The 24,234-nt window shown below is 45.5% G+C and overlaps 1 protein-coding gene across 1 annotated transcript; it reads right to left on the minus strand.

Annotated features, from left to right (window-relative positions):
- Positions 1-23,954, minus strand: CBR4 (carbonyl reductase 4). Its single transcript, XM_055427991.2, has 5 exons — positions 23,627-23,954; positions 21,509-21,629; positions 20,747-20,883; positions 17,984-18,118; positions 1-3,120 (listed from the first exon to the last, which is right to left on the minus strand). The coding sequence occupies exons 1-5, from the start codon at positions 23,766-23,768 to the stop codon at positions 2,942-2,944; spliced, it is 714 nt and encodes a 237-aa protein (XP_055283966.2). The 5' UTR covers positions 23,769-23,954; the 3' UTR covers positions 1-2,941.
- Between the last annotated feature and the right edge of the window lie 280 nt (positions 23,955-24,234).

A 24,234-nucleotide genomic window follows, 5' to 3' on the forward strand; every position in this document is an offset into this window, starting at 1 on the left:
TTAGAACACAGATTTGACTTTATTATTTTTATCAGTTTGCATTTAATATATCCTATTCATACTTTTGTACCAACTTTCAATAAAATTAATGTTTATATAAAATCATGTTCAGCTCCAATAAAACTGTAAAAAGATTAGTTTTAAAATGCAATAAATATTGAAAACATTTGAAACGATAATAAAAATCAACATGAACCCAGTGATATTTAAAATTATGCTATTCTCACAAAAGAAATCGATGCAAAACAGGTATCATCTGATGTTTTCACTCAATTTGTGACATTTCTAACCTCAGACAAGTATTTTCATTCAACACTAATGCTTTACCTGCTCCTTGTAAAGACACTGCACTCACTGTTACTGCATTTTTACTAATTGTTCACAATTATTATTTTTCTAAAATTTCACATAAGAATCATTATTATATTCACTAATGCAAAAATCCTTAAAAAATGTCATTATTTCTTATGCTGTTTTTAAGAAGTCAGCTAACTGAGAGTTTTGAGGAATTAAAAAAAAAAACACAACCCAAGAAACACCAGTTCCACATCCTAAGCTGATGAGGTCTATGCAACTCACAGCTGGACCAGGTACTAAAACCAAGGGTTAGCCACACCATCCCTGAGATTTCCACAGGACACGTCCGCCATCCACACCTGCTGTTCAGTCGCTCAGCTGTGTCCAGTTCCGGCCATGAGCTGTACCCACCAGGCTCCTCTGTCCAGTGTAGTCTGTTGTGCCCAGCTGCTCACAGAGGAGCAGCGCCCCTCAGAGAAGCCAGACTCCAGTCACGCCTGCGTCTAACTGTTCTTCTCCGCCTGTTAACAGCTGGCTATTCAGGGGACCAAGAAAGCGCTAGTGTTTGCCTCCAGCAGGCTTGCTAAGGCACCTGCCTGTTGCCCTTCAGGCCCTCCTGCTTTGCTGTACTTGTTTAACTTTCACTCGGCCTGCCAGGTTAACTTCCAGAGTATTCGGCCCAATACAGCTGAGAGAGTCAATTCCTAGGCAAGTTGATAAGCAGTCAAGGGGTCCCCGAGGAGAGAGAGGTCTGGGGTTCTCAAGGAGGAGGAAAGGACAAAAACTTTTTTTCCTCTGCATTCCTTAGTCACATAAAACATTTTTTTCTTTAAGCCCAGAACTGATGATTACAGAACAAACAACTCAGTTTAAACTCTGTTCACCTCATGCGATGAGCTGACTCACTGGAAAAGACCCTGATGCTGGGAGGGATTGGGGGCAGGAGAAGAAGGGGACGACAGAGAATGAGATGGCTGGATGTCATCACCGACTCGATAGACATGAGTTTGAGGGAGCTGGTGATGGATGGGGAGGCCTGGCATGCTGTGATTCATGGGGTCGCAAAGAGTCGGACACAACTGAGCGACTAAACCGAACTGAAGGATTATATAACAACAATGTATGCTCCTTGAGGACAGTTTCTCCTTCCTGAAAACCTCACTAATCCTGATATCTTAAAATGCATATTATGGGAGTGGGTCTGGGAGGATCTTTCCATTGTTAAGTTCTAATCCCCTTATCCTAAAATGTAACTTGTGGGAGTGGGTCTGGTAAAATTTTCACAAACCTGAGACATTCTTTTGATTTATTGTAATCATTAATTAAAAAGTATCTAACTCCCTTGCTAACACTAGTGAGGGGGGCACTCTCTGTCCTCCTTCTGATGTCTGTCAGAAGCTTTCTCTGCCCCTTTCCACTTTAATAAAACTCTGCTACACAAATGCTCTTGAGTGATCAACCCTGGTCCCTGGTCCCAAAGTTAAATCTTCGTAGATCACGAATCCAACACCGTTCACGGTAAGCTACCACAATGAAGTATCTAATGACAATCAGACTCGTAATTTTTCCTACTTTTGTAACAAAATGCATAAACTAAGATAACATGTTTTTAGTCCCTGCAAAATGTCTACACAATTGGCCCTCTACATCCGGCTTCTACATCCATGGGTTCAAGCAACTATGGATAGAAAGTATATATTTTTTAAAGTTTTTAAATTTCTAAATATGTTTTTAAAAGTTCAAAAAATCAACTATTTACATAGTATTTACAACGTATTTCAATTATTTACACAGCATTTACACTGTGTTAGGTATTACATGTAATCTAAGAATGATTTCAGAGAAGGCAATGGCAAGCCACTCCAGTACTCTTGCCTAGAAAATCCCATGGATGGAGGAGCCTGGTAGGCTGCAGTCCATGGGGTCGCTAAGTGTCGGACACGCTCAGTCGTGTCCGACACTTACCGACTTCACTTTCACTTTTCACTTTCACACATTGGAGAAGGAAATGGCAACCCACTCCAGTGTTCTTGCCTGGAGAATCCCAGGGACGGGGGAGCCTGGTGGGCTTCCGTCTATGGGGTCACACAGAGTCGGACACGACTGAAGTGACTTAGCAGCAGCAGCAGCAGCAGGAAGAATGACTTAGATTCCGGCTTCCCTGGTGGCTCAGTGGTAAAGAATCCACCTGCCAAAGCAGGAGACTGAGGAGACAAGGGTTCGATCCCTGGGTCCAGAAGATCCCCTGGAAAAGGAAATGGCAACCCACTCCAGTATTCTTGCTGGGAAAATCCCATGGACAGAGGAGCCTGCCGGCTACAGTGTGAGGGGTTGCAAAGAGTTGGACACAACTTAGACTAAACAACAATGGAGATGATGTAAAGTATACAGAGGTTACACACAGACACACGGATGCTGCTTTCGTAAGGGGCGGGAACATCTGAAGACCAGGGCTCCTGAAGGGAATCCCTGTGAGGAGGGACTGTGCACCAACACTGCCCGTAAGACACGTGTCGTTTGGGAAACGCGGCTGCTCTCCCGCTGTTCTTTACAGACATAATGCATGAGGACAGAAGCCAACATCTGCAGCGTCAGCAGCCTTGATCAGCAAACGCAGGTCTCCAACAACAGTGACAGCACTCAGCTACATGATGAGCTGCAGGCCGCCGTCCACCACCAGGACGTGCCCGGTCACATACGGAGACTCTAAAAGAAATACGACCGCCTGGGCCACATCAAGGGTGTCTCCAAACCTTCCCAGAGGGATATTCTTCTTTAACTGTTCTTCGTTCAAGTCTTTTGTCATATCTGTGTGAATGAATCCTGAAAGAGAAACATCTGCCTGTTCAGTTGAAAAGGGTAGACACTAAGAAACACTTGCTCAATTAAAAAAGATTCACTGCTAGAAATTTAATTTGAGATCATTAATAAACCTTGTTTTAGGAAACAGAATTTTGCTAATAATCAAACATTCAGGTCCTTATTTTTTATTCAGTTTAATTCAATGAGTTACTCAACACTAAAATATTTGACCACCAAATATTTGGTCCAACAATTTAAGTGGATGGATACAAACATGAATAAGAATTCCTCAATTCCATTCCTAAAGTTGAAGCTTCAATACCTTGGCTGCCTGATGCGAAGAGCTGACTCACTGGAAAACACCCTGATGCTGGGAAAGATTGAAGGCAGGAGAAGGGGACGACAGAGGATGAGATAGTTGGATGGCCTCACCAACTCAAAGGACATGAGTTTGAGTAAGCTCCAGCAGTTGGTGACGGACAGGGAGGCCTGGCGTGCTGCAGTCCATGGGGTCACAGAGTCGGGTATGACTGAGTGATTAAACAAGAACAAATTCCTCAAAGAACCTGTAAGTCAGGGAGCCCAGCAGTGGCTGCCAGTCCAGAGCTGGGGGCAGAGGCCAGGCCGTGAGGAAGGCAGCTGTCCCTGGCACTGGCATCTGCTCCTGGACACGATGTTGGACACGGAGAGTAGGAACCTGTCCCAAACGCAGGCACTGTTCTCTCACTGCCAGAGCTTTTTTTTTTTCAAACAATAGACTTGATTTTCCAGAGCAGCTGCAGGTTTACAGAAAGCTGATCTGAAAGGTGAAGGAGCCCCCACCCACACTGCCTCCCCCAGCACCCCCAAGTGTTAACACCCTGCCTGAGTGTACTACATGACGGACCAATAGTGGCACAGCGGAAAGTCACGGCTCACGTCAGGGCTCACCCGCTGGGCTGTACAGCTGTTTGGTTTTGACAAATTCAACACACCATGGATTCACCACTACACACTCAGGGACAACAGTTTGACTGCCCTAAGTCTCTATCTGCAGCTTCTTAACATTCATACTTATCATCTCCCAAAGTCAAATAAAATAAAAAAACATGAAGGAATCAAATCAAAAGCATGAAGCTAGTCTCTAGTGATAAACTAGTTCAGGCCCCTACCAAATTTCACTGTTACTTTATGCTGCAGCTCGTGAATGACATGGTTCTGAATTACAAATACATTCACAACCAGGGCACTACACATAAACCGGTTCCCGGACTCTCTGCCATGTCTCAGAAGACCCGTGGAGGGGTACCAGTAGTCTGTAAACACTCCACGCACCCATGTTTGTGCCTGCTCCCTCCTCGACCCCAGAGGACTCTCTCCCAAAGCAGTCTGCCATCTGATGAAGCTCTGGGAATTCTGCTTTACTGCCATCTTGCTGCATGCACGTTCACAGTGCCTTTCAAGCTGGGCTACAAAAATGACAACCCCAGTCGGCGCCACTGTGCAAAGACGACGTCACTGTGACCGCCATCGACCAGGCAGAGGCTTCGGTGGCTGGAAAGCCATCTCTCCTTCAGCCGGCGAGGGAGCAGAGGGACAGGAGCTCAGCTGAGAACACGGGTGCAGCTGCCGCAATTCCACATCCGTGACAGCATGCTCGGTACACTTCTTCCAGACAGGAATGCCTTAGGAACCAACAGTCTTGCTCATAAAAGTAAGTGCATGGTTCTTGTCCGGTGAGGGTTTATATTTGTTGGCCCCCAAGGAAATGAACTTCCTTCACCCATTTTTGGCTAGCTATGTTGTTGTTGCTGTTTAGTCGCTCAGCCATGTCAGCCTCTCTCGGGACTGCATGGACTATAGGCCACCAGGCTCCTCTGTCCATGGGATTCTCCAGGCAAGAATACTGGAGTGGGTAGCCATTCCTTTCTCCAGGGGATCTTCCCGACTCAGGGATCAAACCCATGTCTCCTGCGTTGGCAGGTGGATTCTTTACCACTGAGCCATCAGGGAAGCCCTGGCTAGCTACAGAGTATAAACAAACAGCATCTCACTTCCATATGGCTTGGTTACTATTTTAGTTTTGAACAGGTTGATCTATGGCAAAGATCTTACATTTAAATAAGACACCAGGATGTCAGCCTCTTTCAGGCACCAGCACCACCACGTGCAGGATAAAGCTCCCTGCTTAGATGTCTATTCTCTGACACAAGTGTCTAAGACCTAGAAAGAATTAAACGATGTTCAAGAATCAAATTGCCAACATCCGCTGAATCATGGAGAAAGCAAGAGAGTTCCAGAAAAACATCTATTTCTGCTTCATTGACTATGCCAAAGCCTTTGACTGTGTGGATCACAATAAACTGTGGAACATTCTGAAAGAGATGGGAATCCCAGACCACCTGACCTGCCTCTTGAGAAACCTGTATGCAGGTCAGGAAGCAACAGTCAGAACTGGACATGGAACAACAGACTGGTTCCAAATAGGAAAAGGAATACGTCAAGGCTCTATATTGTCATCCTGCTTATTTAACTTATATGCAGAGTACATCATGAGGAACGCTGGGCTGGAAGAAGCACAAGCTGGAATCAAGATTGCTGGGAGAAATATCAATAACCTCAGATATGCAGATGACACCACCCCTATGGCAGAAAGTGAAGAGGAATTCAAAAGCCTCTTGATGAAAGTGAAAGAGGAGAGTGAAAAGGTTGGCTTGAAGCTCAACATTCAGAAAACAAAGATCATGGCATCTGGTCCCATCACTTCATGGGAAATAGATGGAAAAACAGTGGAAACAGTGTCAGCCTTTATTTTTTGGGGCTCCAAAATCACTGCAGATGCTGATTGCAGCCATGAAATTAAAAGATGCTTACTCCTTGGAAGGAAAGTTATGACCAACCTTGATAGTATATTAAAAAGCAGAGACATTACTTTGCCAACAAAGGTCCGTCTAGTCAAGGCTATGGTTTTTCCCGTGGTCATGTATGGATGTGAGAGTTGGACTGTGAAGAAAGCTGATCGCCGAAGAATCGATGCTTTTGAACTGTGGTGTTGGAGAAGACTCTTGAGAGTCCTTGGACCGCAAGGAGATCCAGCCAGTCCATTCTAAAGGAGATGAGTCCTGGGTGTTCATTGGAAGGACTGATGCTAAAGCTGAAACTCCAATACTTTGGCCACCTCATTGACTCACTAGAAAAGAGTCTGATGCTGGGAGGGATTGGGGGCGGGAGGAGATGGGGACGACAGAGAATGAGATGGCTGGATGGCATCACCAGCTCGATGGACATGAGTCTGAGTGAACTCCAGGAGTTGGTGATGGACAGGGAGGCCTGGCGTGCTGTGATTCATGGGGTCGCAAAGAGTCGGACACAACTGAGCGACTGAAGACACTTTTTTAGGGACATAAAAACAAGACTGTCACCAAAAGCCAGACCAAGATTTTCACCAGAACAAGTGTGTGTGTCCTAACATTATGCTTGTGAAAACACACAGGGAGGCAGCATGACAAACCGCTGCCCGCTGAACAGCACCGGAGCGCAGCGAGAGTCGTGTCTGCCGCGTGTCTGCGAGCTTTTGCAGCACCTCCAGCCAGCCTCTGCCTGTCATGAGCACAGAAGCTCCTCAACTAAAAAAGACAGGGAGAGGGGGCAGACACCGAGGGTCCCAGAGAAACCCTGCTGTGCTGTCTGTCCAAATGTCACACGCTTTAGTCCTCGAAGGCTCAGTCCCCCGATGCCACGCACTCATGTGCTGGCGAAATCAGTCATGCACAAGCACTGCCACAGTGTCAGCAGCGGAACCAGCACAAGAGCAGGAGCAGCAGCGGGAGTGCCCACTGAGAGGCCCAGGTCACGTGACCCCCCGCGCACCCGTGGGACACAGCGCCGGCTTCTACTTCAGGCAGTAAAGTGGCGCGGCGGTCACACCAGCCTACACTTCTGCGGGTGAGTGGCGGGTGAGTGGTTGTGAAGCGCTGGGGAGACTGAAGGAAACGGGGACTCCTCAATGCTCGGGGCTCCGGGGTTTCTTCTGGGACGTGAAAATATGTGTTCTCAAGTGGGTCACAGTGATGATGGAGCAACTGTGTGACTGCACTCAACCCAGGACATCAGACACTCTAAATGGGGGAATTACACTGTGTCAGTTATCCTGCCACTAAGTATTGTTAAAAAGGAAAACAGTCCCACATGTAGTAACATGGAACAGACTCCAGCAGAGCTTGCTCTGAGGAAAGCAACACAGAACGCCACGAGCAGTTTTGTCATTTGTGCTCTCTTGAGCGTCTGCACTGTGAACAGCATGGGCTGTGGCTGCACGGGCAAGCAAAGGCTGCTGCAATTGGCGCCGCACTGCTGAGCCCTGAGGGCCTCCAGGCAGACATGGACAGGCTGCTGCCCACTGCAGGCCGTGCCCTGTGGGACCCCGCGACAACACTGCACCTGCAGGGGCTCAGGGTGGGGGCCCAGGACGCCGGCCCGGATGCTAGCCAAGCGCACATCTGAGGAGCGACTTCAGGGAGCCCAGATACCTTCATACACAGAGAAGCACTAAATTCCTTAATTTGAGAGGTCTGGTTTTCTCTAGTGAACAGTAATCTTGTGATGTTCTGACAACCTGGTTTTCATCACAAAAACTCCCATGTATCTTGGCTTTTTGCACCAGTCCCTCAGAGCTATCGCAGAGGCTGCCTCATGGACAGAACACACACATGTCAATGGCTTATTTATGAAATACAGAGAAAACAACATGCTCACACACACACACACTTTACTGGATAATACATGAAATACAGAGAAAACTATACATATCACACACACTTAACTGGCCTATATATGAAACACAGAGAAAACTATACACACACACTTTACTGGCGTATAGGTGAACTGCAGAGAAAACTACACACACACACCACACACACACACACTTTACTAGCTTATAAGTGGAAAACAGAAAACCAGTGGCAGAGGTGGCCTCTGAGGAAGGCACTGAATGACCAGAAGACAACTCACTTTTCACTTTAAGCTTCTTTGTGCTTTTGAATTTTGTACCGTATGTTTGTATTATCTATTGAAAACACAGTTTTAAAAGTAATGTATCCAAAATAGTTTCCATTTACCAGATATTGTTTCTCGTGTTCAATAATAATCAGCAACATTTATCAAAGATGTGAAATTTATAACTAATGTAATACCAAAATTAGCAACTAACTTATCTTTAAAAAAATCATTAGGAAGCAAATGATAGGCTAATTTCTTAATTTGCTTGTTCTTTGTTTTTCCTATTATGATTTGCTTTTTAACTGATTTTTCCTTCATTGGAATCTCCGTTTGAAGGTGACCAGGAAAACTAACATTAGAAATAAACATATTGAACAACCCAATCAAAAAGTGGAAAAAGACCTCAACAGACATTTCTGCAAAGACATACACATGGCAAACAAACACATGAAAAGATGCTCAACATCACTCATTATCAGAGAAATGAAAACAAAAATCACAATGAAATACCACCTCACACCAGTTAGAATGATCATCATCAAAAAGCCTACAAAGAATAAATGCTGGAGAACAAATGGAGAAAAGGGAACCCTCTTGCACTGCTGGTGGGAATATAAACGGATACAGCCACTACGGAAGACGGTATGGAGATTCCTTTAAAAACTCGGAATAAAACCAGCATGTGACCCAGCAATCCCACTCCTAGGCATGAACCCTGAGGAAACCAAAACTGAAGGAGACACGGGTACCCCACTGTTCACTGCAGCACTGTATACAGTAGCTAAAACATGGAAGCAACCTAGATGTCCATCAGGAGATGAATGGATGAGGAAGCCGTGGTGTATGGACACAATGGAATATTACTCAGCCATAGAAGGAACACATTTGAGTCAGTTCTGATGACTCAATGGGTGAACCTAGAGCCTATTATTCAGAGTGAAGTGAGTCAGAAAGAGAAAGATCAGTACCGTACCCTAACGCATACATACGGACTCTAGAAAGATGGCGCTGAAGAATGCATTTTCAGGGCAGCAGTGGGGAAACAGACACAGAGAACAGACCTGTGGACGGGGCGGGGAGGAGAGGGTGAGACGCAGGGAGGGAGTAAAGTGGAAACCTGCATTACCATATGTGAGACAGACAGCCAACGGGAGTTTGCGGTGTGGCTCAGGGAACTCAAACAGGGGCTCAGGATCAACCTAGAGGGGTGGGGTGGCAGGGAGGTTCAGGAGGGAGGGGACATATGTATACTCTATGGCTGGTTCGTGTTACTATCTGACAGAGAACAACAGAATTCTGAAAGCAATTATCCTTCAACTAAAAAATAAATTAAAAATATAAAAATATTAATTCTGATGTTTCTCAGCTCTGTTCAAAGATCTGAAGAATCTGGTTGAAATCACTATCTAAAATTAAGTTAACAAATAATCCATAGAATCAATCCGTTCGTTCCGTCGCTCAGTCGTGTCCGACTCTTTGCGACCCCGTGGACTGTAGCCTACCAGGCTTCTCTGTCCATGGGATTCTCCAGGCAAGAATACTGGAGTGGGTTACCGTTTCCTTCCCCAGGGGATCTTCCCAACCCAGGGATCGAACCCGGGTCTCCTGCATTGGAGGCAGATGCTTTAACCTCTGAGCCACCAGGGAATCAATAGATGCTACCATTTCAGCTTGTACTTCGCTGCTGGCTAATGAAGCATATCCATGCCAGGCTTACAGCACAGTCAATCTCATGTATTATACTGCAGTCAATATAACATAACAAAGGTCACTCTACTCAATGTCCACATTTCTGGCAACAGGTTTTTTCTTTCCTGCAGTGTAAACTGCACTGGAAAGTAGTATTTCTAGGAAAGCTATACAAGCATACTTCCCTAACACTCATAAGATTTCCCTTTGGACACAAACTGGATTCGCACTGTTTAGTCTGTTGCCCTGACAACTAATTGACTGACAAAATTAAGCATTCCTTCTCCAGCATTTCCAAAGCATCATGAGGGCACCTACTTTGCATTCATCACATGGCTGTGTAATTATCTGTTCACACGCCTGTCTTTCCCACTGCACTTAGTTCCCTGTGACACAAACACCTTACTCGTGTTTATAATCTGGAGCGCTGCCAGCCCTGGAACACAGGACACACTTGGGGAGTCTGCTGAAAGAGTTCCTAGAAGTGAGGCACACTTGCATCACGCTCAAACCATGCGGCTTACAGCTCACTGTGACCCAGAGCTGACTCTTCATCACCCACACTGCTGCAATCCAAAACGTGGGAAGTACAGAACAGACCCCCCAACCCACCTACTTTGCACATTAAAGTCGGCTAACACTAACACCCAACTGGGCCGCATGAAGCACACACACACTCACAGCACCGTGAAGACCACAGGGCCGCTTCGGGATTACCTTTAAAAGAAGAATGCGTCTGTATCGCGTCACTTCTCAAATGTTTACGGGTTTGGAGCTAGCGTCTGACTGAACACTCAACGGGGGCACAGGTCACTCCTGACAGTGCCCCGGTCCCTGCCGTCGGCAGCTCTGGGCCACACTGGGCAGAGCGGCCCAGGTCGCCCTCAGCCTCCTCACGAACCCCTAGCGCACCAGCCGCAGTGCCCTCGGCAAGCTGGGACAGAGGTCCTGTGGCAGCCAGCAAAAGCACAGAAGGGTATCCATTGTCTTCGAAAGCGCAATAACCAAGCCTACCGTCATACCAGCTCACAAGTGATAATGTAGGTTTGAGTTTTAGCACCTTTTTATTAGTCTCAACTAATCCAGGCAATATTTATAAACTAGTAATTTGTCAAAAGGCAAATAACGTAAAAGTAAAAGTTATAAAATTGGAAGATCCAGACGGTTTGCTGCTGCTGCTAAGTTGCTTCAGTCGTGCCCAACTCTGTGCGACCCCACAGACGGCAGCCACTAGGCTCCCCCGTGACCATATTATGAAAAACACAAAAACACCTAAAGTTTGTAACGATATAAAAGGAATCACACAGAGGCCCCTTCACTCACTGAAGAAGCAACTACAGCTACAATCACTGTTCAAATCGATACTTCCAAGTCACTTTTCAAAAGAATGTCTCCCTCCTGAGTCTGGGTAAAGTATCTTTCTTCCTTCAAATTTCTCTCTGTGTTGAAATTCTCATGTGAATATGGGGTAGCTCTCTGAGGCACAGTGACACCCAATGAAAGGCATCTTCTCCATTCTGAAACCAAACATGTGTGACATTAATGCTTTCTTCTCTGCAAACACTGGCTTTCTGGAGAACAGGCCGACCTCGCTTTAAGGGGCCTTGCAGACACTGCAGCTTTGGTTTTTTTTACAAGTTGCAGGTTTGTAGTAACTCTGGATCAAGCAAGTCTATCAGTGCCATTTCCCCAACAGCCCATGCTCACTTCATGACTCTGGGTCACATTTTGGAGATTCTTACAGTATTTCTGGCTTTTCATCATTCCTGTATTTGTTGTGGTGTCTGTAATCAGTGACCTCTGATGTCAGCACTACAGCCTGACTCACTGAAGGTTCAGATGATGGTCAGCATTTCTTAGCAATGAAGTATTTTTAGTTCATTTTTAACTGGAGGATAATTGCTTCACAATGTTGTGTTGATTGCTGCTGGTCAACAAGGTAAGTCACCCAGAGGTACAGATATAAACCCTCCCTCGTGACCCTGCCTCCCACCCGCCCTCCTGTCTCAACTCCCTAGGTTGTCAGAGCAGTGGGCCGAGCTCTGCGTGTTACACAGAAACTTCCCATTAGCCACCTGTTTTATACACAGTGACACATGTGTCAAGGCGACTCTCCCAACTCATGCCCCGCTTCCCTCACAGACTCTGTCCACAAGTTTATTCTCTGTGTGTATGTCTCTATTGCTGCCCTGCAATAGGCTCATTAATAGCTTTTTTCTAGATTCCATATATATGTATTAATATACGGTATTTGCTCTTCTCTTTCTGACTTACTTCACAGGCTCTAGGTTCATCCACCTCAGTTCAACTGAATCAAATTCAATCCTTTTTATGGCTAAGTAATATTCCATTGTGTAATAGGACAGGGAGACCATTTTCTCCCCCACAAATTCATCAAAAGATCATCTGAACGCTGAGCAACTTCCACAAAACTTCTGAACACTGGCGTAGGACACCAGGCACCCAGAAAGGCAGCCCGTTCTCTTCGAAAGGAGGAAGGAGAAAATATAAAAGACAAAAAGAGAGACAAAAGAGTTAGAGACAGAGACCTGTCCTGGGGAGGGAGTCGTGAAGGAGGAGAAGTTTCCACACAGCAGGACACCCTCTCACAGGCAGGTCTGTCCTGAGACCTGGAATCTCAGATGGCCACGTAACTGGGAGGAAAAAAAAAAACCCACAGAATACACAGCTAACTGCAACTGCGGGAAAGAGAACTTCCCAGGAAAGGCTCTAACCTAGCAACCTATCGTGCAGCCTGGCCCTCTCACAGAACAAAGGACTGAGGAATACCAAAGATCACCAAACAGAGCTAGCCGGGCCCTCCCCGCGCGGAGGCAGAGGCAGGCTCCGGACAGCTGGAAGGCAAAGGCCTGCTACAGTCTCAGCCCCAGAGCATCCCCCCCAACTGTGACCAGGCTCCCAGCTGCTAACCACGTCTTCCTGAGATCCTGGATGGTTGGCATGCTCCAGGAGGGGCACAGCCTGCTATTAGCTCTCCAGAGGAGACAGGCGGTGCACCCGGAACACTGAGCAGCCAGGACTAGGGAGGTGATCAAGGCACACGGCCCACCTGCGACAGCGCGCTCACCGAGCACCTGGCCGCCGAGCCGCCCAGATCTGGGAAGGGCACAGAACGCACCCCGACCCACAGAGGCTGAGCCAGACTGTGTCTGAGCGTCTCCTGTGGAGGTCTGGGTCAGCAGCGGCCTGCCGCAGGGGCTCTGGGTGCAGCAGACCTGGGTATGGCATAAGCCCTGTTGGAGGAGGTCACCATTAACCCCACCACAGAGCTGCCAGCACTTACACAGGACTGGGGAAACAGACCTTTGGAGGGCACAAACAAAACCTTGTGCCCTAGGACCCAGGAGGAAGGAGCAGTGACCCCACAAGAGGCTGACCGAGACTTGCTGTAAGTGGCCAGCGGCCTCCAGTGGAGGCATGGGTAGGCAGCGGCCTGCTGCAGGGTGGGGGGCACTGAGAGCAGCAGTGCATGCCCGGACCTTCTGAAGGTCACCATTTTCTTCATTGCCTCCACCATAGTTTGGCCTCAGGTCAAGCAACAGGGAGGGAACACAGCCCTGCCCACCAACAGTGAATTGGATTAAAGGTTTACTGAACATGGCCCCGCCCACCGGAACAAGACCCAGTTTCCCCCTCAGTCACTCTCCCAACAGGAAGCTTCCATAAGCCTCTAATCCTTCTCATCAGAGGGCAGACAGAATGAAATCCACAATCACAGAAAACTAACCAATCTGATCACACGGACCACAGCCTTGTCTAACTCAAAGAAACTATGAGCCATGCCGTGTAGGGCCACCCCAGATGGACAGGTCATATCAGAGTTCTGACAAAACCTGGCCCACTGGAGAAGGGAATGCAAAGCACTTCAGTATTCTTGCCTTGAGAACCCCATGAATGGTATGAGAAGGCAAAAAGATAGGACACTGAAAGATGAACTTCCCAGGTCAGTAGGTGCCCAATATGCTACTGGAGATCAGTGGAGAAATAACTCCAGAAAGAATGAAGGGAAGGAGCCAAAGCAAAAACAACATCCAGGTGTGGATGTGACTGGTGATGGAAGTAAAGTCCGATGCTATAAGAACAATACTGCATAGGAACCTGGAATCTTAGGTCCATGAATCAAAGCAAATTGGAAGTGGTCAAACAGGAGAGGGCAAGAGTGAGTGTCAACATTTTAGGAAAATCAGAGAACTAAAATGGACTGGAATGGGTGAATTTAAATCAGATGACCATTATATCTACTACTGTAGGCAAGAATCCCTTAGAAGAAATGGAGTAGCCAGCAGATTCAACAAAAGAATCCAAAATGCAGTACTTGGATTCAATCTCAAAAACAACAGAATGATCTCTGTTCGTTTCCAAGGCAAACCATTCAATATCATAGTAATCCAAGTCTATGCCCCAACCAGTGATGCTGAAGAAGACGAAGTTGAACGGTTCTATGAAGACCTACAAGACCTTCTAGAACTAACACCCAAAAAAGATGCCCTCTTCATTACAGGGGACTAGAATGCAAAAGTAGGAAGTCAAGAGCTACCTGGAGTAACAGGCAAATCTGGCCTTGGACTACAATGAAGCAGGTCAAAGGTTAACAGATTATTGCCAAGAGAACACACTGGTTATAGCAAACACCCTCTTCCAACCTCTTAACACAAGAGAAGACTCTACACATGGACATCACCAGATGGTCAACACCGAAATCAGATTGATTATATTCTTTGCAGCCAAAGATGGAGAAGCTCTATTCAGTGAGCAAAAACAAGACCAGGAGCTGACTGTGGCTCAGATCATGAACTCCTTATTGCCAAATTCAGACTTAAATTGAAAAGAGTAGGGAAAACCACTAGACCATTCAGGAATGATCTACATCAAATCCCTTACAATTACAGTGGAAGTGACAAATAGATTCAAGGGATTAGAGCTGAGAGACAGAGTGCCTGAAGAACTATGGATGGAGGGCCATGACACTGTATAGGAGGCAGGGACCAAGACCATCCCCATGGAAAAGAAATGCAAAAAAGCAAAATGGCTGTCTGAGGAGGACTTACAAATAGCTGAGAAAAGAAGAGAAGCTAAAGGCAAAGGAAAAAAGGAAAGACATACCCACCTGAATGGAGAGTTCCAAAGAATAGCAAGGAGAGATAAGAAAGCCTTCCTCAGCGATCAATGCAAAGAGATAAAGGAAAACAATAGAATCGGAAAAACTAAAGATCTCTTCAAGAAAATCAGAGATACCAAGGTAACATTTCATGCAAAGATGGGTTCGATAAAGGACAGAAATGGTATGGACCTAACAGAAGCAGAAGATATTAAGAAGAGGTGGCAAGAACACACAGAAGAACTATTTTGAGATCTTCATGACCCAGATCATCACGATGGTGTTATCACTCACCTAGAGCCAGACATCCTGGAATGTGAAGTCAAGTGGGCCTTAGGAAGCATCACTACGAACAAAAGTAGTGGAAGTGAAGGAATTCTAGTTGAGCTACTTCAAATCCTAAAAGATGATGCCGTGAAAGTGCTGCACTCCATATGCCAGCAAATCTAGAAAACTCAGCAGTGGCCACAGGATTGGAAAAGGTCAGTTTTCATTCCAATCCCAAAAAAGACAATGCCAAAGAATGTTCAAACTACTGCACAATTGCACTCATCTCGCACGCTAGTAAAGTAATGCTCAAAATCCTCCAAGCCAGGCTTCAGCAGTATGTAAACCATGAACTTCCAAATGTTAAAGCTGGATTTAGAAAAGGCAGAGGAACCAGAGATCAAATTGCCAACATCCACTGGATCATGGAAAAGCAAGAGAGTTCCAGAAAAACATCTACTTCTGCTTTACTGACTATGTAAAGCCTTTGACTGTGTGGATCACAATAAACTGTGGAAAATTCTGAAAGAGATGGGCATACCAGACCACCTGACCTGCCTCTTGAGAAACCTGTATGCATGTCAGGAAGCAACAGTTAGAACTGGACATGGAACAACAGACTGGTTCCAAATCAGGAAAGGAGTACATCAAGGCTGTATAATGTCAACCCTGCTTATTTAACTTATATGCAGAGTATGTCATACAAAATGCTGGGCTGGATGAAGCACAAGCTGGAATCAAGATTGCCGGGAGAAATATCAATAACCTCAGATATGCAGATGACACCACCTTTAAGGCAGAAAATGAAGAATTTGATGAAAGTGAAAGAGGAGAGTGAAAAATCTGTATTAAAACTCAACACTCACAAAACTTAAGATTATGGCATCCAGTCCCATCACTTCATGGCAAATAGGTGGGGAAACAATGGAAACAGTGACAGACTTAATTTTCTTGGGCTCCAAAATCACTGCAGATGGTGACTGTAGCCATGAAATTAAAGACACTTGCTTCTTGGAAGAAAAGCTATAACCAACCTAGACAACATATTAAGAAACAGAGACATTACTTTACCAACAAAGGTCCATCTAATCAAAGCTGTAGTTTTTCCATTAGTCATGTATGGATGTGAGAGATGGACTATAAAGAAAGTTGAGCGCCAAAGAACTGATGCTTTTGAACCGCAGTGTTGGAGAAGACTCTTGAGAGTTCCTTGGACAGCAAGGAGATCCAACCAGCCCATCCTAAAGAAAATCAGTCCTGAATATTCATTGGAAGGATTGATGCTGAAGCTGAAACTCCAATACTTTGGCCACCTGATGCAAAAAAGACTCACTGGAAAAGACCCTGATGCTGGAAAAGATTGAAGGTGGGAGGAGAAGGGGACAGAGGAGGAAATTGTTGGATGGCATCACTGATGTGATGGACATGAGTAGGCTCCCGAGTTGGTGATGGACAGGGTAGCCTGGCGTGCTGTAGTCCATGGGGTCACAAAGAGTCGGACATGACTAAGCAACTGAACTGATATGTACCTCAGCTTCTTTATCTATTCAGCTGTTGATGGTATCTAGGTTGCTTCCATGTCCTAGCTACTGTAAACTGTGCTACAGTGAACACCGGGGTACATGTGTCTTATTGAGCAATGTGGCACATATTTTCACGTTTATTGGTCATCTGGATATCTTCTTTGCAGAAATGTCTGTTTAGGTTTTCTGCCCATTTTTTGATTGGGTTGTTTGTTTTTCCCATACTGAGCTGCATGAGCTGTTTATATATTTTAGAGATTAATTCTTTGTCAATTGTTCGTTTCCAATTATTTTCTCCATTCTGAGGGCTGCCTTTCCATCTTATTTACAGTGTCTTTTGCTGTGCAAAAGCTTTTAAGTTTAATTAGGTCCCATTTGCTTTTTTTTTTTAATTTCCATTACTTTAGGAGATGGGTCAAAGAGGATCTTGTGGTATTTTTAAATTAAGGTATGAACATTGGTTTTTTAGATACAGTGTTACTGCACATTTAACAGAGTACAGTATAGTATAAACATAATTTTTATATGCACTGGGAAACAAGGTTTGCTGATAGATTTACTGTGACACGCGCTCCACTGCGGTGTCTGGAACCAAACCCGCAGAGTCTCTGAGGTTATCAGTATGTCAGTTACTGCAGGCAATTATGTCATGAAATGTGCAAAGGATATCACCAAAGCAGGCTTGTTGGATTACCTCCTCTGATTCGTACTGTTATGAAAAGCACATCGTATGACAGTGCTATTCAGATATTTTAAATATAAAGATGTGTTATTTTTCTAATCTAGATGCAGGGAGTATATTAGGTAACGGATGCATAGTTTGAAAAGTTCTGCTCTGACAAACTGACAACGTCTAAATTAGCAGATACTGTGCCCCAGTGAGCAGCAAATCGATATCACACCCCCAAAGAGGACAAAGACGATTACAATGCCAACAGCTCTGCAGAGGGACACGGCCTGGGCTCAACTGCAGTGTACACACCACCAAGACGCCTCCCCCCACCTACCTGCCATTCGTACGTTCAGTTCTTGAGAGTTCCGAGTTACACCTGACTCTTAAACGGGGAGTTTCTCTTGTGTCCAGCACAGATGCAGCGTGCCTGGCCTGAGTCTCGGCTCCCAGCCCCATCAGAGTTCAAACCCCACCACAACCCTGCTCCATGGTCCTTGTGGGGTCCCTGCTCCTGTTCCCAGACCCCTGAGAAGTGCTCAGTGACAATGGTGTCCTTACCGACACGAGACCAGTCTTTGCTATTATTTTATAAAACCATAGATTCACATAAACTAAAAGAGAAAAGTTTCCACTCACCTGGAGCAACTACATTCACTCTAATTTTCTTTTTTGCTACTTCTTTGGCAAGAGCACGTGAAAATCCGACTAATCCTCCTTTACTGGCACTGTACACAGACTGGCCAGAATTGCCTTTTAAACCAACAACACTTCCTAGAAAAAGAAATGAGAGCAAATTCAAACCACATTCATAGGGTTATTATTCTGCATGTTCAGGTAGTCTATAGTGAACAAACAAGGTATAAACCCTTACCTCGTCCTTTGCTAAAATGAGGAATTCTAACCACTGTCATTTGAATAGCAAGACTTAAGAGTCTGAGTCTGCTCAGAAACAGGAGGCCAAAGAAGCTCATGTAGAACCCGGAGGACTAGGCAGGGGCTGAGAACCGATCCACTAAATAACAGGCACTCATGCTCATCTCTGAGGAGGTGGAGCATGATAAAAAGTCTACAGAGTTGACAGAGGCTTCCAGGAGGAAGAGGTTAAAACCAGAACAGAAAAGCCAGGGAAAGACTGATTTTATGACCCACAACACAGGCATAAAGTTTTTATTTCCAGCTAAAAAACAGTTCATTCAAAGATAAATTTTATTAAATTTCAACTACTGTTGATTAAATTAGCAAAGCTTCTACTGTAAACTTTTTGTAAAATTGTAATTTAGTTACCTTCAGAGATGTATCAACTTGTACTGCCTAATATAAAGATTCTTGGTGGCTCATTATATGAATATGAAAGAATAATTTATAACCCAAGTATCAACTGTAGGCAAATAAATTCTTGCAGAACAGAAATTGGGGAAGTCATTTTCTGCATCAATGACTTGTATATGTAATGTAGGGTAAGGGAGTTAAGAGAAGTCGAGGTTTGGAAAAAGAACGAGCCCGGCACTGTACAGGAACAGATTCCCTTTAATGAGGCGAGAAGGGGCAGCAGTCAGATTAGCGAGCTGCTGCACTAATCCAAGAAAAGCGTAAGTATATACAGGCATGTATGTGGAAATCTACTGTCTTAAGGGGGCCTGTTCTCCAAAGTTGTTCAGAGTAGTTATCTCTTAAAGGCTGGGGCAAGGAATTCTGGAGATCGGGCAGAGGCTGGACAGGCTGGGAGCAGGTCGTAATCAACCTTGATGTCCATTTTTTCCTTTGGGTGAGAGAGTTCTTTGTTTTGCACAGAACAGTGGAGAGGACCTGGAGGGGAGTTTTAACTCCAGGCTATCTTGAGCCATGTAACTTTCCTTCATGTAATATAAAAAGTAACCAAGAACCTCACAAAAATTTTGAGAAGGTAATTTAATTTTAGAAAGAAAAAAAAAAACACTCCACATACTTCTTATGATCAGCAATTCCAAGAATAAAATATTTATCCACATTAGGTGTTACATGTCAGTTAACGACAAAGGAAGAGAAAGGAGGAGTCCAGAGAGAGTGAGAAAAGACCCTCTGATCAGACAGAGGAAATGCAGGTGGATGGAGAAAGGGGTTTGGGGAGGAAGAGAAACACAAACAGGAAAAACACAGACCTGGAGGCAAGGTTGAGCAGGAGGCTGGAGCAGCCATGATTCCACCACACGCAGCTGTTCCTCTGCGAAGTGGTAACTTCTGAAATAACAACGTCCTTTCCAGAAATTTACAGTAACCCCTTTGGTCATAAGAGACCCCTAACTTATTTTCAATAGTCTATTTTATTGACTTACAGCACAAGTCTAAAAGTCTGCATGTAAGCAAAAGACTAATAGGGGATTTTGTTTTATGCCTGTCTAAAAAGGGGATGTTTCAGAGTTGAACAAACACATCCCCCTTTACCAGGAGAAATGTACATGGTAGTATACCAGCTTACAAGATCCCAAATCATTATCTGGCTATGTCACAAGGCAAAAGTCAACTCAATTACTAATCTTTTAGAAGAAAATGGACCTCTCACATTTTTAAGGGTAAATGTCCAAAATGTTCTAATCCTCATTAGCACAATATTCTTTCCTTTGGTCAATTTCAAAAAGAAAGCACTCTGCACTCTGGCTTGGAGAGACACTTCCTGTATTAGAGTAGGGTCACTTACTCTAAGGAGCAGCATTCCTTTTTTGTGGCCTATAAAGTATCACCACTTAAATGGGAGATGGCAGGCATGATGCTATTCTCAAATTACCACACTGAAACAAAATTTCAAGTCACTCTGCATTTTAAAGTCTACAGGCACACACTCCACTCTGCCCTATGGGGCAGGTGAACTGAAGCCCAGGAGTTACTTAACATCCATTCTAAACACTGAAAAAGTTATTCTTTTAAGAAAACCTCCTCTTAGACCTCTGTGCTGGATTTACTAGTGACGCATGCAGCCGCTGCAGAAGTCATTTTTTAGCCCTCACCAACTACAAATTTTTCACTCCTTGATCACATTTTGAAAATTTGGTTTCATGTAAGAATCAGGATGTCCAATTTGTCTCAAATATGCAAAATAGCTGGTCAAATTGAACCACATTTGTGCACAGCAGCAACCTGCTGGGTCGGAGCTGTCCCACACTGCCTCTGGACACCAAGCCGGGTGCCCTCAGGCATCTCCCGGCGTGTGCGGGCATTCCCCAGTACCTGGTGGCGTCACTCCATGACACCTGCTTGACCACTAGAAGGATGTGAATTGGTGATCCCTGTTTCACCTATTAATCAGTTCATAAAATCCTTTTTCCATGGATAATAAAGTTTCACAGGTAAATAAACTCCAAATCAGTTGATTAAATTTCTGTGGTGCCATGAGATACTACTATACACGCAGAGGTGAAGACTCACCTACATTCACAATGGACCCTCTCTGCTGTTTAATCATTGTCTTCAGGGCAGCTCTACAGGTCAGCATGGAGCCCAGGAGGTTAGTATGGAGCTGAGACAGCATATCTTCAGTATCTGTCCTTACCAAGAGGTTATCCCTACCAAAAAAGCAAAACCAAACCAAAACAATCCCCTGTGATTTAAAAATGGGGCAAGACAAATTAAAAAGTCAAGAAACAGATAACATTTTTTTTTCTAAAAGTAGAATATAAGAAGAGCTTTTCCTCTGAGTTAGAACACCTAGAGAGCCCATTTTAAACTTGATCTGTGAGGAAACATATATAGTCACAACAGTGGTAACCTAAAAGGAAGTACTAATTGGGAAGAAAACAAGAGAGTCTTCTGGATTTCTGGTAAAGTTCTTCAGCTCAATATGGGTGTTGATTACAATGTTTAAACTGTACCCTTAATATGTACACTTCCAAGGCATCACATCACACCTGTACTACACACACATGTAACTATTCCAATAGCACACATTTAGTTTAAAAGGGTTTTTTTCCTCTGTAATAAAATAACATTTTGACACATAAAAAAACTAAACGAAACCCTTATTATAATCTCAATATAAAACAATGAAACGAGTATGCAGCTTGACAGACCAAATTTTAAAATACATACCTTTTCTTCCAGTTAGAAGTAAAACGATATACCAACTCATATTAATCAAAAGAAAATTAGGAGGAAAAAAAATCAGAAATGTACTTAAAATTTGTGACCAACCTGTTAATTCCAGCTGCATTTACCAAGAAATTAACACGACCCAAATTTTTCTCTATCTCTTCAAATGTATTTTGAACATCATGTTCTTTGGCAACATCACAGCTCAATGCCAAATGATCTCCTACACAACAAAATTAAAATAGAACTAAGTATACGTTGGTTGTAAAAATGATTCAGTACACATTCATTAAACATCTACTATGAGCTAGGGTAACAGTGTCAATTATTCAGTCATGTCCCACTCAGTAGGGTTTGACTCTTTGCAACCGTTACGGCTGTAGCCCACCAGGCTCCTCTGTCCATGGAATTCTCGAGGCAAAAATACTGCAGTGGGTAGCCATTCCTTTCTCCAGGTGATCTTCCCAACCAAGGATCCAAACCAGGTCTTCCTGAATTGCAGAGGGATTCTTCACCACCTGAGCCACCATGGAAGCCTTCCGTTCCGTTCCGTTGCTCAGTCGTGTCCGACTCTTTGCGACCCCGTGGACTGTAGCCTACCAGGCTTCTCCATCCATAGGATTCTCCAGGCAAGAATACTGGAGTGGGTTACCGTTTCCTTCCCCAGGGGATCTTCCCGACCCAGGGATCGAACCCAGGTCTCCCGCATTGGAGGCAGACACTTTAACCTCTGAGCCACCAGGGAAGCCCATGGAAGCCTTAGATCTGTTCTATCCAGAACTTTAGATCTGTTCTATCCAGAACTTGAGATAAAGGACGATTAAGTCCCAGATTCCTGATCTCATGGAGTTCAGTCTAAGAAACTGGATGGAGGAAGGTGGGGAACAAGCAGAAGCAAAGTAATGCAACAGAATGTAAACCTTAAAACACTTTTTTAATCAACAAAAGTGGGGGAGCACCTTTCTCCTGTTCCTAACACTTTGTATGAGTCACCTACCAATATTTAGTTTTGACACTGACCCTATGCCACTTAATTCAGCAGTTCTCGCAGTAAGTAATTGGGGGGCCTGGCGTGCTGTGATTCATGGGGTCGCGGAGAGTCGGACACGACTGAGCGACTGAACTGAACTGAACTGAATCTGCCTGCAATACAGGAGGCACAAGAGACACGAGCTCAATCCCGGGGTTGGGAAGATCCCCTGGAGAAAGAAATGGCTACCCACTCCAGTATTCTTGCCTGGAAAATTCCATGGACAGAGGAGCATGCATGGCATGGCTACTGTCCATGGGGTTGCAAAGAGTGGGACACGACTGAACACGCTTGCATATATAAGCTTAAAGTCTAATTCAGTTACATTCTTGTCGAACTGGTTTCCTGGCTTTGAAATAAACTCTAGGGCTTTTCTGTTTAACTATAGCACAATCTTATATGGCTATTATTATAGCGTGACTATTAAAAGAGATGAAACAAAGCGGGAAGCTGTTTTTTAAAATGCTGAAAGTACAAATCATGAAAAAATTTTTACTAAAAACTATTACCTGTTTTTTAAAGTCCACTTTCTGGAAATGTTTAATTACCAAAAAAAAAAAAAAAAAACCTCAAAGAAAGCAATGTTTATTCAACATTATACCACTTAACGTGCCATTTTTTAAAAAAAGAAAAGGTAAACAATTCTTTTGTCTTCTGGCTGACCTTGCGTGGTACATTAACACTAAAATCACCTTCTCAAACCTCTGGAGACCTATGTGAAGTCGGGGCGACGTTGCGTAAAGGTGCCCCGACAGTGAACGAGGTGCCCCTGAGCCCAGCCCTCCTAACTCTAGCTGCGAGCTCGAACCTTCACAGCACCCTGTCTCACCAGCCAGAGACTGAAATTCGCAAAGCAACGGCGAATCCGTTCCTAACAGACAGGGGGGAATATGGCGGAACAACCTCCAGGTCCCTCGGAGAAGGTCGTCAGGGCCTAACAGCGCTTCAGCGCTGTGGACGCCGGAAGCGAGCCCAAGCGACACCCGTCCTAGTGCGGCCGCGAGCGGCCTGAGGCAGCGCCGCCTGCGCATGCGCACACGCGCGGGCCTCCTAGCGAGGCGCGAGCACGCCTGCGCCGCCCCTCGCCCAGCACGGCGGGTCTGCCGCCCGCGCGAGGGGGGCGCCCAAGGCGGCTTCTCGGACCCACACCGGCCGCGCGAAGAGGGGCTGCGACCCCGGTCGGTACCCACCGCCCAGGTCCCCGGCCGCGGCTCTGGCCCCCTCCAGATTCCGGGCGACGATGGCCAGTCGATAGCCTCTCTGGGCCATCAAGCGGGCCACCGCCCTGCCGATGCCCCGGGAGCCTCCGAACACGGCGCACACCTTGTCCATCTGGGACGCGGAGCCGCAGGCCCGAGGGAAGAGGCTACAAAGAGACGGCCCTTCCCAACGGCCTCGCAAATTCACACAGCGCGGCGCGCTCAAACTGAATCGCGGGCCCACGGCTCCCGCCGCCGGATTGGAACTGGTACGGGCCCAGAAACCCGCGGCGCCGCGACCGCCAGTCACGTTGGCGCGTCTACGTCAGCGCGCATGTGCTCCGGGCGGCGCGCCCCCGGCGGATGCCAACGTAGGCGGGCGGGACAGTATAAGGGCCGCGCTGCACGCTGGGACTTGTAGTCTTGGTGGAGGCGGAAAGGCGTGGGACGGTGCTGGGAGAGAAAGGCTCCAGGCTCGGGCGACTGCCCTGTAGGAAGTGGGTCTTGGCCATCGGGGTTGCTAACACACTGGATTCTGGATGTTATGGGTTAAATCAAGGTCGTGCCAGGAAGGGATTCGGGCATAAGGACCCCAGATA

This window comes from Moschus berezovskii, chromosome 7 (assembly GCF_049115385.1).
Source record: "Moschus berezovskii isolate FMDL1 chromosome 7, NW_MosBer_1.0, whole genome shotgun sequence".
Taxonomy (NCBI): Eukaryota; Metazoa; Chordata; class Mammalia; order Artiodactyla; family Moschidae; genus Moschus; species Moschus berezovskii.